Genomic DNA, 14,461 nt, shown 5'->3' with positions numbered 1-14,461 from the left:
TGTGCTGCTGTTTTCTGGTTTGCCCTACTGTTATCCACAATGAGCTCACTGCTGGAATCCTAATTCTGTATACTCAAATTATTACTCATCACATCTTTTAAATGAAATGTGTTTCACAGCATGGGATATGCTAGAAATGACAATCAATCATTACAATGAAAAACACATCATTATTAAACTTGAAAATCAAATGCAACTGGATCAGAGCAGCTTCTGCTTTGATCCTATTTATATAGTATAACAAACCTAATGTAGACCAAACTCCACTTTCAATACTTTTAGATCTGTTTGTAATTCCAAAAAACGTATAATTCCTCTCAAATATCACACTGTATTTTCCACTACAGGCGGCACTAAACGCGTGATTGTGAGTTCCATACAATAGATACTGTGTCACCTTTGGCTGGCCAATCAAACACATTGTTGCCTCTCAAAAGTGGAGCAGCTATCAGTAACCTTCATTTTACACGAGAATCTCACCACAATGGTGTCTTCAGTGTTTTTCTTCTGTCTTCTGTGTCTGTTATTCGGAAAAATGGGTAAGTTCCATTACTAAGGATTCAGATTTTTGTGTTGTTAGGTTTTTACGTTTAACTGAAAGTGCATTTGTTTTTTTCTTCGTTTCCACTACAGTTCAGATGACAGAGTCGCAAATATTCTCATCTGAACATCAAGAGTCTCGTTTCATATCAGCTCAAGTTGGTGGAAAAGTGACATTAAAATGTTTATATGATGCTCACGTTTCTGCAAGAGTGTTCTGGTTTAAGCAAAATCTGGGACAAAAACCAAAGATTATCTCTCACTTTTTCAAATATAATGTGAACAACTCTTTTAGTGAAGAGCTCAAGAACAACCCACGCTTCACACTGGATACACAAGATGGCAAATATCACTTGACGATCAAAGATTTGCAAGTTTCAGACTCAGCTTCTTACTACTGTGTTCAGTATTCATACACTTTAACCTTTTTAGAAAACATCATCATCAGTGTAAAAGGTTCAGGTGTGAACATCAAAGCTGTGGTCCAGCAGTCAGCATCTGAGACCATCCAGCCAGGAGGCTCCGTGACTCTGAACTGTACAGTACACACTGGGACCTGTGATGGAGAGCACAGTGTTTACTGGTTCAAAGACTCAGGCGAATCCCATCCTGGACTCATTTACACACATTTGGGCAGAAACGATCAGTGTGATAACAAACCTAGCAAACAAACGCACACCTGTGTCTACAGCTTGCCAATGAGTAACCTGAGTGTTTCTCATGCTGGGACCTACTACTGTGCTGTTACCTCATGTGGACGCATACTATTTGGAAATGGGACCAAGCTGGAGCCTAAAGGTGAGTAACCTTTTCTACCTGTTGCTCACTTTATCAATATTTAAAGATATAGACAAGAAAAAGCTCTGTTTTTGGTGTGTTGCAGGCACGTTTAATTCTCAGGGCTTGGTGTATTTTTTGAGCGGAGCTTTGACATTCAGCTCCATCCTCAGTGTTTTACTGGGATACTTGCTGTACAAGACAAACAAAAGAAACAGACACCAATCGACAGGTAAGTGGAGTCTTTTAGGTTACATCTTAGACCGATTTTAGCTAAAGTTGGCTTTTCAATTAAATCAATGTTTCACAAACAGAATCTCAAGCAAGATTTTCAAGCGCCGCAACAACAAGTTCGGAGGTGAATATGTTTTTTAATGACTTCTTAAAGCGCTCTTCAACAAACTTTTACAGTCTTCTGTTTTATGGCTATTGTTTACATCTGAAATCATGTTCTTATCTACTTTGTACACATTTTCAACAGGGTTTCCAGCATGCTGACAGCCTTCATTATGCTGCTTTAAGCATTAAAATCCCCAAGAGATCAAGAACACAGAGAAACAACACCGACGATGAATGTGTTTACTCGGCTATAAAAAAATAAAGATGGACATTTGTAAATCATGTAGTTATTTCTTTGAATCTCCTTGAAATGGCTGCAGTCTTATCTTGTTATATAGATGTTTTTGTAGTTTCATACTGGTTAAATTGGAGCGATTCCCACTTAGGAACTGCATTTGTGATTTCACCTGTATGGCATACTGTAAATGTATGCTCTTTCTGCTGCTGTGGCTCAGGTGGTAGAATGGTTTGTCGGCCAATTGAAAGATTAGTTACCCAGGTATTCCTGTCCACATGCTGAAGCATCCTTCTCCATGACACTGAACCATGAGTTGCCTCCAATGTATCCATCACAGTGTGACAGAGTTACAGAGTGTTAATACTAGAAGAACACTTAGTGAAGATAAAAGTGTTCTCTGAATATGCTTCATTAAATGTATAAGACTTCTTGTCAGGGGGCTGGGTCTCTGACCCACCATTTTTGAGTTATTTTGTATTTTGTTGGTTTTTTTGGATTACTTATGAGATAATGTTAAGTTCTGAGGTTTTTATTAGTTCATCTTAGTTGAAGTTTAGTCTAGTTTAGGTTATTGTCAATGTCTCCTTGTTTTTGAGTCTTTTTCCGTTTGCCATGTGTTACCTCCTTGTCTCTGTAGGTTTCCCTTGTGTCTCTCTCCTCTCTGTCCCTCTCCCTCTCCGTGTCTCTTGTATCAAGCTTGTGTGTCCTAGTTCATGTCTCTCCTTGTTTCCTGTTTTATTTTGAAAGTCTTGTTTCCATGTTCATTGTGTTTAATTTTGCTTCCCCTGTGGCGTCATGATTATTTGTGCCAGTGTTCAGTCCCAGTTTAGGTTTAGTTCCGCCCTTATTTCGCCTCGCCTTGTTGTTCTCTTTTCTTGTATTAGCTGTGATAAAGGGTCGCTTTTTGTTGAAACATCAGGTTATTTCTCCGGTGTCTGCTTTTGGGTCCACTCCACAAACACACCAGCGCGCCCGGCTGTGACACTTCTAGAAAGATGCACTTTGAGTGGAAATTACCAGCCCATCTACTTTTTAGTGGGGTGGATTCATTGATAATATTCCACAAATTTCACAAGACAAAAAAGTGGTAATTATTTTTCCTTTGTGATTTTCAGGTAATTAACCAGCACATCCATTGATAATCACATAAATCTATTTCAGTCAGACAACTCAGGTTTAAATTAGATTTATTACAGCAGCAGATGCCCCAAACTAACGACTCCTTACAAAAATGTTTGATATAGAGATTCAAACATGCGATGCAGGACAGCAGCAGCACTGACTGCCAGTTTGAGAGGATGTGTGTGAGGAATTGGCCCGTTTGTGCTTTATCTGGCTTTGTCACACATACGTACTGGAGGACAAATGCCATTCACCTACTCCATCCACAAATAACAGTAAAGTAAATTGACAAAGAAATCAGGCCTTTTAACCATTGGTGTACAGCCTACCTACAGGGGAAACAGAATATTCACTTTTATTATAACTAGGATGAAATACAGCTATTCAATTATTTCAATTTAATTCAATTATGACTAAATCATATTTGCTACAAGAGATCCAACTACTTACCTGGGTCAGTTCTGTCATATTGATCATATTACAGGTGTGCTAATTGAAGAGTGAAAAGTGTTTATTCATGTATTGAATAGTAATGCAGAGAAACACTCAAACATTTTGTCATGGTCTGGGTGGGTACCTGCAGGTCTCTAACGGCGACTCCTCCTCCTTTGGGCGGAGTTCGGTTGCTCCTCCCTGGCTGACCACCTGTGAGCAATTATTCCAGCACTATATCAGACCTGCGCACTCAACTGTTCATCGCCTGAGTATCTGCTATCCCCATGTTAGTCAAGTGGAGCATTATTGCTCTGTCCAGAACCCGTGTGATGACTTACCTGTTCTTCTTGTTCTCAGAGGTAGCACCTGGAGTGGAGGTCTTGTCTCCCTCATTCTCGCTTTCCTGGACCTGGGCCGCTTGCTGCTGATACGACGTTGCCTGCCGGCCCACCACTCACTTGCCTGCCGGCCCACGTCTCGACCGCTTCCGGGCCTTCCGCCCCACCTGTCTCCTCCACCTGAAACCAAGTAAGGCAACTTAGTTTAACTGTGGAGGATCGTTGGTTGTCTGCTGGATCCCACTGACCGTGATCTCCTCTCATTCCAATGCCCCGGCCCCTACGTAGTCCTGTTTCCACCTCCCTGCTGCCTCTGCTGTTCAGCTGTCTCCTAGAGGTGTCTAGGTCACCCTTAGTTATCTTAGATTATCCTACGCGCCACTAGTGTGGTGGCGTCATTTTTGTTTTGCTTGTGTTTGCCTGGGGGCGGAAATAAATCCTTTGTTCCCTTACCGTCTCGCTTCGGGTTGGTTTCTGCACCTGTGTCCATCTCTGTTCCCTCGTGCCACTGGGCTGTGACACATTTAGTCTAAAGAGCTTGGAAAGAAAAGCGTCTGGACTTTAAGTTGCCTGAATATGTTTCACCTCTCATTCAAGAAGGTTCTTCAGTTCTAGGGTCAATTGGTGGCGAGTGCCAGATTAAAGCTCTCTAACTAATCACATGAGCCAAGTTGTGAAAACTGATATAGGTCACAATCAGCCAAGGCTTCCGGTGAACCCGCTGTGAAGCCTAGTCCAACCCTATCATGTCATTTCCTGAGGTCAAAAGGCCCGGGATGTGAGTGGGTGTTAAGGCGTCTAGGAAGGGATCTCAAAACTGGTTTATAGATGGCAGACGGTTGGTGTCGTAAACCACTACCTCTGTTCAAAGATGGTCGTTGACAGTGGATATTGATGGCTTCTTTCACTCCTTTCAAGCCAAGTCCATACACTTTTCTTTCGAAGCTCTATAGACTACGACGACCTGGATCACTGAGAACCTTCACAGACACTTAAACATATAGCAGTTCTAGAAGTGCAGGGATGTTTTTTTTGTAAGCCAGTGACCATATTTGCAAAAGACAGTGGTGCCATGTTACAAGCTTGGTTAGTAATTGATAAACTTGTGGCAGAGGTGTGGTCTCTAGCTCCGCTGCAGAGCAGAGGTGTTGCAGTGGGCTCAGGGGCTGTGCCAGGTACGCTGATGGGGCAGGTGGAGATAATTGTGTTAGCAAGGCCTCCTTCCTTTTAGTGAAGCTGGCGACCTGAGATGAAGGTATGTCGAGTGTTTAGTCAGCTGCAAAGCTGACTGCCAGGAAAAGATATTTGTGCCCAACCACAAAGGAACATTTCTGTGCACTAAATAAAAAAAACCCAAAACAGTCACCTGAATGCTGTGTGGGGTCCAGTTCTTTCTCAAAACTGTCAGGGTAAAATGCACAGATAGCTAAACAACAGGGAAATAGAATGTACATCATCATCAACTAGTGTACCACACAGCAGATCACTTTTTTTTTTTTTTTTTTATCAGATAATTAAAAAATAGAAAGGGAGAAGAGTAAAAAAAATAAAACGGTCACCAAAATCCCCCAGCAACACAGTTTGTAGAAGTTTAATTCAGCAACTCTAATTAGTGGAAGTGAGGCCTGTAGACAGTGAATAATTTTTTGTCAGAAGTGTCACTTACTAAGGTTACTGCATTGTAATGTACTGAGCACTTATTGGTCAAAAAAATAATAATTAAAGATACAGTACACCCAGTCAAATCCATAACCACAGAGACTCAAATACCATGATCCAACTAGTAACACTATCTCCAGATGGTCTTTTTAACACATATGTGGTGGGGTGTTCCATGCAGTGCCGTGCAGGGAAGGCGGATGCACCGGCACTGCATCTGCAATCATGACTTAAATATTGTACTGGGTCCCATGTTTGTTGTTGTTGGTGATATGTACGACTGGCAGCGGGAGAGCTCCACACAGTGAGGTAGCAGAGCGTGTTGTTGATAAATTTCAGGCTACTTGGAACCTCATTAAGATCCAACCATGAAAAATATGATTTTTTGCCATTTTTCAAGTGGTCTTAAACTTTTGATTGGGACTGTACATTGATCCTTTCGGCAGGGCTCAGATGCTGACAACACAGGGCCTCTTACCATTTTTCTGTTTAGATCGGGCTTTTCAGGCACTGGCACCTAGGCTGTGGAACTCTCTGCCATTGTCTTTACGCTGTCTAGACTCTACTGACTCCTTTAAAATGCAGCTGAAGACATTTTTATACAAACAGGCTTTTAATTAATTTTAACTTGTATGTCTGATCTTATTGTAAAGCACTTTGTGATTTTTATCTGTGAAATGTGCTATATAAATAAATTTTACTTACTTACTTACTTTTAGGGTTTTGTTTTTCCTGTGGGGTCATGTTCACAATGTCTTTTTTTTTAATTTCGCTTGTAATGTTTTTTGTAACTTCAATTTATTTTTAATTTGTCTCCCGACAAAATGTTTTTTTTGTAAAGCTGATGTTACTGAAGCTCAACCACAATAAAATATTTAAAAACCTTCAAACCTTGACTCTATATGTGTGTGCAAGCTCAATCCAGTGATAACGCAGATTGTGTATGCATCACTTACCTGGGAAACAACTGACACATGCAAGGTGGTGTTCTGTCCAGTCAACATACATTGTTAGATCGGCATACACATGGCACAAACTGACAGCTATGTATGTTAGACGATACATGCAAAACTGCATTTCTCTTTTCAAAGAATACATTAAAAACTGCAAAACGTGTAAATGCACTGCAAACTGTGCAGCCCTGCAATTGTTACTATAAACAACAATTTGCTTGCCCTAAAATAAACATCATTTACTTACCATTTGTCATCCGTATGCTGAACCGACGGCTTCTATTCACATGGTGGGATTACTCTACAATGTGCAAGCAAGTTAATGCAATGTCCTCATCTTTTCTGACTGTTTTTTCACTAGTTTTACATTTGGCCAGGCTCAGCAGTAATACATAATGTTACACTCAAAAATATAAACGCAACACCTTTGTTACTGCTCCCATTCCCCATGGGATGGACGTAGAGACCTAAAATTCATTCCAGATACACAATATAACCATCCCTCCCAAACAGTGGTCACAAATCAGTCCAAATGTGTGGTAGTGGGCACATCTGCTATATTGAGATAATCCATCCCACCTCACAGGTGTGCCACATCAGGATGCTGATCTGACATCATGAGTAGTGCACAGGTGTACCTCAGACTGCCCACAACAAAAGGCCACCCTGGAATGTGCAGTTTTGTCTCACAGCAAAATGCCACAGATGCCACAAGCAATGAGGGAGCGTGCAACTGGCATGCTGACAGCAGGAATGTCAACCAGATCTGTCGCCCGTGCATTGAATGTTCATTTCTCAACCATAAGCCGTCTCCACAGGCGTTTCAGAGAATATGGCAGCACATCCAACCGGCCTCACAACCGCAGACCTCGTGTAACCACACCAGCCCAGGACCTCCACATCCAGCAGGTTCACCTCCAAGATCGTCTGAGACCAGCCACTCAGACAGCTGCTGGAACAATTGGTTTGCACAACCAAACAATTTCTGCAAAAACTGTCAGAAACCGTCTCAGGGACGCTCAACTGCATGCCCGTCGTCCTCATCGGGGTCTTGACCTGACTCCAGCTCGTCGCCGTAACAGACTTGTGTGGGCAAATGCTCACATTCGATGGCGTCTGGCACGTTGGAGAGGTGTGCGCTTCACGGATGAATCATGGTTCACATTGTTCAGGGCAGATGGCAGCTGAGAATGTCCCAGTTCTTGCATGGCCAGCATACTCACCGGACATGTCACCCATTGAGCATGTTCGGGATGTGCTTGACCGGCGTATACGACAGCGTGTACCAGTTCCCACGAATATCCAACAACCTCGCACAGCCATTGAAGTGGAGTGGACCAACATTCCACAGGCCACAATTGACAATCTGATAGACTCCATGCGACGATGTGTTGCACTGCATGAGGCAAATGGTGGTCACACCAGATACTGACCGGTTCTGGGTCCCCAGACCCCCAATAGCGCAAAAAACTGCACATTCCAGGGTGGCCTTTTGTTGTGGGCAGTCTGAGGTACACCTGTGCACTACTCATGATGTCAGATCAGCATCCTGATGTGGCACACCTGTGAGGTGGGATGGATTATCTCAATATGGCAGATGTGCCCACTACCACACATTTGGAATGATTTGTGACCACTGTTTGGGAGGGATGGTTATATTGTGTATCTGGAATGAATTTTAGGTCTCTACGTCCATCCCATGGGGAATGGGAGCAGTAACAAAGGTGTTGCGTTTATATTTTTGTTGAGTGTATATGCTATACTAATGGTAACATGATGTGATACATGGACTGTAAAGATTGCACAATTAGTCCAATTCCTCCAGGATGGCACATAAATACTTGCTCACTCCCAGCACAGTTTCAAGAGCAAGAAAGAGATTAGAGGAGACAGCCAGTTACTTTGGATACCTGACTGTCATTAGGTATTGGGATGAAATACTCTGACTCATTCTTAGACCTTACACTGGTGCAGTGGGTCCTGGGTTCCTCCTGGTGCACAACAATGTGAGAGTGTGCAGATAGTTCCTGGAGAATGAAGGAATTGATACCACTGACAGGCACCAACACTTGCCTGACCTCAATCCTCTTGAACATTATGTTTCAGTACTTTTGACACCACCAGGTTGCACCACAGACAGTCTGGTAGCCCAGTGATCTGGAAGAAGGACATCATCCATCATCTCATCAGGAGTATGGCCCAGAATTTTCAGGCATGCATACAAGCACATGAGGGCCATACAAAGTGCTGAGAAACATTTGAATTGCTGAAATGAAACTAAGGCAATGAGGACTAGCCTGCTGCATGCTTTTTCTTTTTCTTTATGTTGGGGGTGTCTTTGTCACTACTACTAATGCAATGGGCCATTCTGTCTGATGCTATTCTACAGCATTCTGGAGGGCCTTTCCTAGGCTGGCTTTTAAATATAAGGGTCTCAGTCATCCACCGATGTGTTTCAAGGGAAAGCAAAGCAGTATGTTGGGCATTAGCTTCACTGCAAGTGCTGCAGACAGTAAGCCAGTTACAAGTTACAGGCATCCTGATTTTCCGTGATCACTCCTATAATCTCTCCTTCTCCTAAAAGGCAATGACGCCCTGGTTTTCAGCTCACAAAACATTAATATAAGAACAGGCTGAGGACTGAAGGAGTTGTGGAAAACTTTCATGACACAAGCTTCCAGAAAGATCTTGCTTTTGAATTTATGTTCGCTCATTTTTGATGCACAAGGCACTACTGAAAAAACACAGCATCTCAACCCCTTTGCTATTTATTTTCTGCCTCCTTAAGAAGCCAGTTGTTGTTTTTAGGATAATGTTTGGGTGTTTGACCAAAAATAGATGCTACCTGAAAGAAATACCAGGTAACAGTTATTTTCATACTGTTACCTGAAATGCGCTGTACCAACAGTCCATTTCAGGCAGCTAAATAATTAGCTAAAAAACATATTCCAGAAGCTACATGTTAACATAAAGAGTGAGGGGATTGCAAGGTCAAATGCCTGTCCAAACTTACCATGTTACCTTTGCTTTTATTCTCACTTCTACAATGAAAGTGAGTGGACATTTCTTTTTAGTTTTCACAGCATCAAAAAAGTGTATACAGACCTCGTTACTGTCTGCCTCCTCTGGGCAGCAGGAGAAGTGTGTCAGTCATACTGTCACAAAGAGATCGATATCATGCGAACATCCAGCAAGTGCCGGGTGCCTTAGTCTGTCTCTTTTGTAAATGTACTGAGTCTGTAAATGATGAACAGAAATAAGTTCCACTATGTGTCCTCACTTGTGTTTACACTCTTTATAATGATCAGTTTTAGACTGAAAATATTAAAAAAGCAAACATGACACAACCATTATGGACCTGTTGCTATATCATCATATCAAAGGAAACAACCCTCTGCGTAAAATGCACAGAAGACATATTTCATCCTGGGGGCAGATCACATGACTTTGCAATGGCCAATCAAAAGCTGTCTCGTCTTTAAAGAGTGGAAAAAAGTCAAGGTTCATTTCATTTAACACAGAGGTTTGCACACGATGACACCTCCCAAATTTGTTTTCTATGTGACATGTCTGATCTTGGGAAATTTAGGTGAGTTATGATTTGTTTTGATTCCATCAGTGGTTATGACTGCTCCTCTATACACATGTGTTAATGAAATGTTTCCTGTAAAATTAATGCTGTGTCTGCGTTGTCTCATTCTCTATCAGTTCAGTTGACTCACCAGAATTTCTCCGTAACTCATAAGCAAGAGAGACGGTTTGTATCAGCTATTGTTGGTGAACACTTGACTTTACAATGTTTCTATGAAGCCAGTGATGCAACGAGGTTCTACTGGTACAAGCAGAGTCTTGGACAGAAACCAAAGCTCATCTCTACTCAGTATTTATTTAAAGCAAATGGGACTTTTCATGATGAATTCGAGAACAATCCATGCTTCACCCTGGATACAGAAATAGGGAAAAACCACTTGTATATAACAAACTTGCAGAAGTCAGACTCAGGTTCTTACTACTGTGCAAGGTGGGTTTCTTCAGTCCTAGAATTTGCAGAAGGCACTACTGTCAGTGTAAATGGTTCAGGTTTAAACATCAAAGCTTTAGTGCAGCAGTCAGCATCTGAGACCATCCAGCCAGGAGGCTCTGTGACTCTGAACTGTACAGTCTACACTGGGACCTGTGATGAAGATCATAGTGTTTACTGGTTCAAAGACTCTGGAGATTTTTACCCAGGACTCCTTTACACCCATGGAGGCAGGAACGATCAGTGTGAGAAGAACGAACAAACATACAACTGCACTTATAACCTGCCAGTGAAGAGTATAAATGTGTCTCATGCTGGAACCTACTACTGTGCTGTTGCCTCATGTGGACACATACTGTTTGGAAGCGGGACAAAACTGGACTTTGAAGGTAAATACCATTATGACTGAGCTTAGTGAAAGTTGTTCCAATTCACACTTCTAAAACCAAAAAAACTAATGGATGCAAATCTGTTTCTGATGTGTCACTTTATGCAGATAATCGTGCTTCTTTCTGGACTTTCTGGAGCGGCGCCTTTGCATTTACCTCCATCCTGAGTGTACTGCTGGCTTTCTTACTGTGTATGAGCAATAACTGTGGCTGTGAATCTTCAGGTAACAACTGTTTTGTTTTTAGCTCACAACTTCTTCTAGAACTTTGAATGTTAATATTTTTTTTTCTATGCTGCAGAGCCTCAAGCAATCCCTTCCAGAGCAGATGCAAAGGTGAGTTAATACTGTTCAGTTAGATTTTACTTAAGGAAAAATCCATCAGTGGAAATATATTTTTTTTAATACGTTTCTTGTTTTTAGGGTTTTCAAACAGAGAAGCTCATTTTTGCTTCTTCAACTGTCAACCTGCACAACCGGTCAAGTCAGAGAGATCAGACCTGGAGTGAATGTGCGTACTACAGTGTGCAGCTACAGTGGTACAAACAACAGTAAAACTGGATGTGTTTCATTTGTTATTAAGACACAATTTTCTTCTTTTGAGATTAACTGTAGAATAAAATTCAGATTTGAACATTTCTTTCTTTCATAGATTACTTGTGCTGTTTGTGGTGTGCAGATAAAATATAATACCTGCATTTGTGGTTTCTGTTTTATTTGTTGGGGGGGGCGTCATAATCACAATAACATTATTTTGATTTTTCTGCTGGTAAATGATTTTTGTAATTTTACTGTATTCTAAATTCTTCTCTCAACAAAATGTTCTATAAGATTTTTTTGTAAATCATATGTTACTGAAGATAAACCACAATAAAAATTGAAAGACCTTCAAAGCTTGACTTTATATGTGAGTGCACGTTCAATCCAGTGATAACACAAACCCAAGTGACTGTTAGTGACAGTTAGTATCGTGTGTGTCAGAGAATTCAGCTTAACTCTAGATAATAAATAAATGTAGTTGTTCTGGTGCCAAATTAAAGAAATAAACTAGAGTTAATCTATTACCCTACACATGAATACAAGAAGAACATTCAACCTCCACACTGATTGTCCCAGTATCATATAAAAACGTCACTTTTCAAATGAAATTTTTCACTTAAAACTCTGGTTCAAATCAACTTTGAGGCTGCATAAAACATCTGCATCTAAAAAAAACATACATAATAATTTGTTTATAATTCATCATATTGAAAATGGAAGTGTCTGCTATTTGTATTAATAATATACACTGATCATGCATAATATTATAAGTACTAACAGGTGAAGTGATACGTGTGAGTGTCACGATATTTGGGAGCAAGTAAACACTTTGTTCTCAAAGTTGATGTGTTAGAAGCAAGAAAAATAGGCGAGTGTGAGTATTTGAGTGAGTCTGAGTTGTGGGCCAAATTGTGATAGACAACTGGGTCAGAGCATCTGCAAAACTGCAGCTCTTGTCACGATTCACAGGTGGTCAAAGCACACTGATATATGTGGGGTGTGTAGGCTGGTCCTTTTGGTCCCATCCAACAGATGTCCTACTGTACCTCAAACTGCTAATCCGGGTGCTGATAGAAATGTGTCTGATTTCACAGTGCATCACATTCATTTGAGTATGGGGCTGCATAGCTGCAGATCAGTCAGGGTGCCATCTTGATCCTGGTTATCAGAACTGGACCACGAAGCAATGTAAGAAGGGTTTGTGTCTTAAATGTAAAACATCCTTTGTGTATTTTGACTTTAAACTCTGAAGAAACCTTGCATGTTGAGTCTCCTTGGCTAAGCAAACAATCACAGTCTGGTCTGACGAATCACATTTTCTATTATATCACATGGACAGCCAGGTGGTGCCTTGCTTACCTGGAGAACACCTGTCACCAGTGTTGGTCAAGTTACTTGAAAAAAGTAATCAGTAACTAACTAGTGATTACTTCCCCAAAAAAGTAATCCCGTTACTCTACCGATTACTTATTTTCAAAAGTAATTAATTACTTAGTTACTTTTTAAAAACACGATTTGCAACATGAATAGGTGATAAAGCGATAGATCTTTCAGCCCAATTCTACTTTTTCTGCATAATTCATCATACAAAATGTAATCAAATGGAAAAGTCTCTTTTTTTTAAACTTATTTTATCAGTTTTAATCTTTTAACTTTATGCATCAAGCAAAAATTTAATTATATGCAACATTCTCTGACTTGAAGAAATTAGTTTAACATTTAAACCTATTTTCTGCACATTCCAGCACATAAAATAAAATATTTTTTGTGTTTACACTCAGTCTTTCAAATAGATGCAAGTAAAACACAGCAGAAAATAAATAAAATCAAAGACTAGCGGTCCTGTTGCTCTATTTTCACCTGTAAAGCAGGAGTAGAGTAGGCGGAGGTTTACCCTGGTGCAGGTGTGCCGCAGCGGTCAGTGGAAGAATCCGCGAGTTTCTCTGTGAGTTTCCCATTACGTCGTTGTGCACTCGGAGCTTGTTTAGGGTTTTTTTCGCTGTAAAAATAAGTTTTCTTCCCACGCACAACGGACACTAATGTTTTTGTCATTTTTTATGGAATCAAACTCAAAGTAAGGTCAGTACTTCCACGCTTTAAACACTGCATGCTCATACTCTCTCCCGCACTCAATATATGATCCATTGTTGATCTGCACACAGCTGTTGTCACGAACGTCGCACTCGCTTACGTCACTGTCATGAGACATTCTCGCAAAAACATCACGGTTTTAGTAACGCAGTAACGCAGCGTTCCTGCGGGAAAGTAACGGTAATCTAATTACCGTTTTTGCAATAGTAATCCCTTACTTTACTCGTTACTTGAAAAAAGTAATCAGATTACAGTAACGCATTACAAGTAATGCGTTACTGCCCATCTCTGCCTGTCACCAGGTGAACTATGGGAAGGAAGAGAGCAAATGAAGGCAGTGTGATGCTTTGGCAATGTTCTGCTGGGAAATCTTGTGTCCTGTCATTAATGTGGATGTTGCTTTGAGACGTACCACCTTCCTAAGCATTGTTGCAGACCATACACATCCTTTCATGGAAACTGTATTCTCTGATGGCTGTGGCCTACTTCGGCAGGATAATGTACCCTGCCAAAATAGTTCAGAAATAGTTTGAGTAGCACAATAACGAGTTTGAGGTGTTGACTTGACCTTTAAAATCCCCAGATCTCAAGCCGATCAAACACCTGTAGGATGTGCTGGATAAATAAATCTGATTAATTGAGGCTAGACTTCATAACTGACAGAGCTTAAAGGACCTCTTGCTAAGTTTTTGGTCACAGCCAAGAAGTTGCTAATGAGCAGCAAAAGTGTAAAGTAAGTGTAAGTTCCTTCTGTTCCAGAAATGTTTAAGCTAGATGGCTAATATGTATTTACGTGTAAATGTGTTTGTCATGGGCTGGGTCTGTGACCCAGCATTTTGAGTTTGTTTTGTATTTTGTATTTTCTTATGTTTAGTATGTGAGTTCTTGTGTTATTCTTACTTAGGGTCTAGTTGAGTTTTAGTTTAGCCAATATTATCATCTATGTCTCCTTGGTTTATGTGTCATGTTTCCTTTCCAGTTTATCATGAGTTTCATGTCTGTGTTGTGTCCATGTTGTCA

The 14,461-nt window shown here is 40.8% G+C and overlaps 2 protein-coding genes across 3 annotated transcripts; both read left to right on the top strand.

The window, feature by feature from the left end:
* Positions 1-474: 474 nt before the first annotated feature.
* On the top strand, positions 475-1,927 carry LOC113012005 (immunoglobulin kappa light chain-like). Of its 2 annotated transcripts, XM_026151944.2 has the most exons (5): positions 475-539; positions 634-1,338; positions 1,424-1,549; positions 1,632-1,675; positions 1,799-1,927. In XM_026151944.2, exons 1-5 carry the CDS (start codon positions 485-487, stop codon positions 1,916-1,918), a joined length of 1,050 nt encoding a protein of 349 aa, XP_026007729.2. In that variant the 5' UTR covers positions 475-484; the 3' UTR covers positions 1,919-1,927. The 2 variants fall into 2 exon arrangements, with proteins under 2 accessions (XP_026007729.2, XP_080155744.1); XM_080299618.1 differs by having other exon boundaries at positions 1,632-1,920.
* Positions 1,928-10,075: 8,148 nt separating this feature from the next.
* Positions 10,076-11,703, top strand: LOC113011999 (immunoglobulin kappa light chain-like; the record flags this gene model as incomplete). The annotated part of the gene is made up of 4 exons (XM_026151930.2): positions 10,076-10,811; positions 10,919-11,035; positions 11,112-11,146; positions 11,234-11,703. Coding segments are annotated over 4 exons (1,020 nt in total), but the record flags the coding sequence as incomplete, so codon positions are not given.
* Positions 11,704-14,461: the final 2,758 nt, after the last annotated feature.

Source organism: Astatotilapia calliptera, chromosome 3 (genome assembly GCF_964374335.1).
Source record: "Astatotilapia calliptera chromosome 3, fAstCal68.1, whole genome shotgun sequence".
NCBI lineage: Eukaryota > Metazoa > Chordata > Actinopteri > Cichliformes > Cichlidae > Astatotilapia > Astatotilapia calliptera.
This window is presented reverse-complemented; position numbering and strand designations above follow the sequence as displayed.

Bases quoted from the DNA above. Each gene is read 5' to 3' on its own strand.
- LOC113012005 (XM_080299618.1), top strand. From the start codon at position 485: ATGGTGTCTTCAGTGTTTTTCTTCTGTCTTCTGTGTCTGTTATTCGGA. The intron at 540-633 runs GTAAGTTCCATT...TTTCCACTACAG, and splicing joins TCTGTTATTCGGAAAAATGG to TTCAGATGACAGAGTCGCAA. The intron at 1,339-1,423 runs GTGAGTAACCTT...GGTGTGTTGCAG, and splicing joins GACCAAGCTGGAGCCTAAAG to GCACGTTTAATTCTCAGGGC.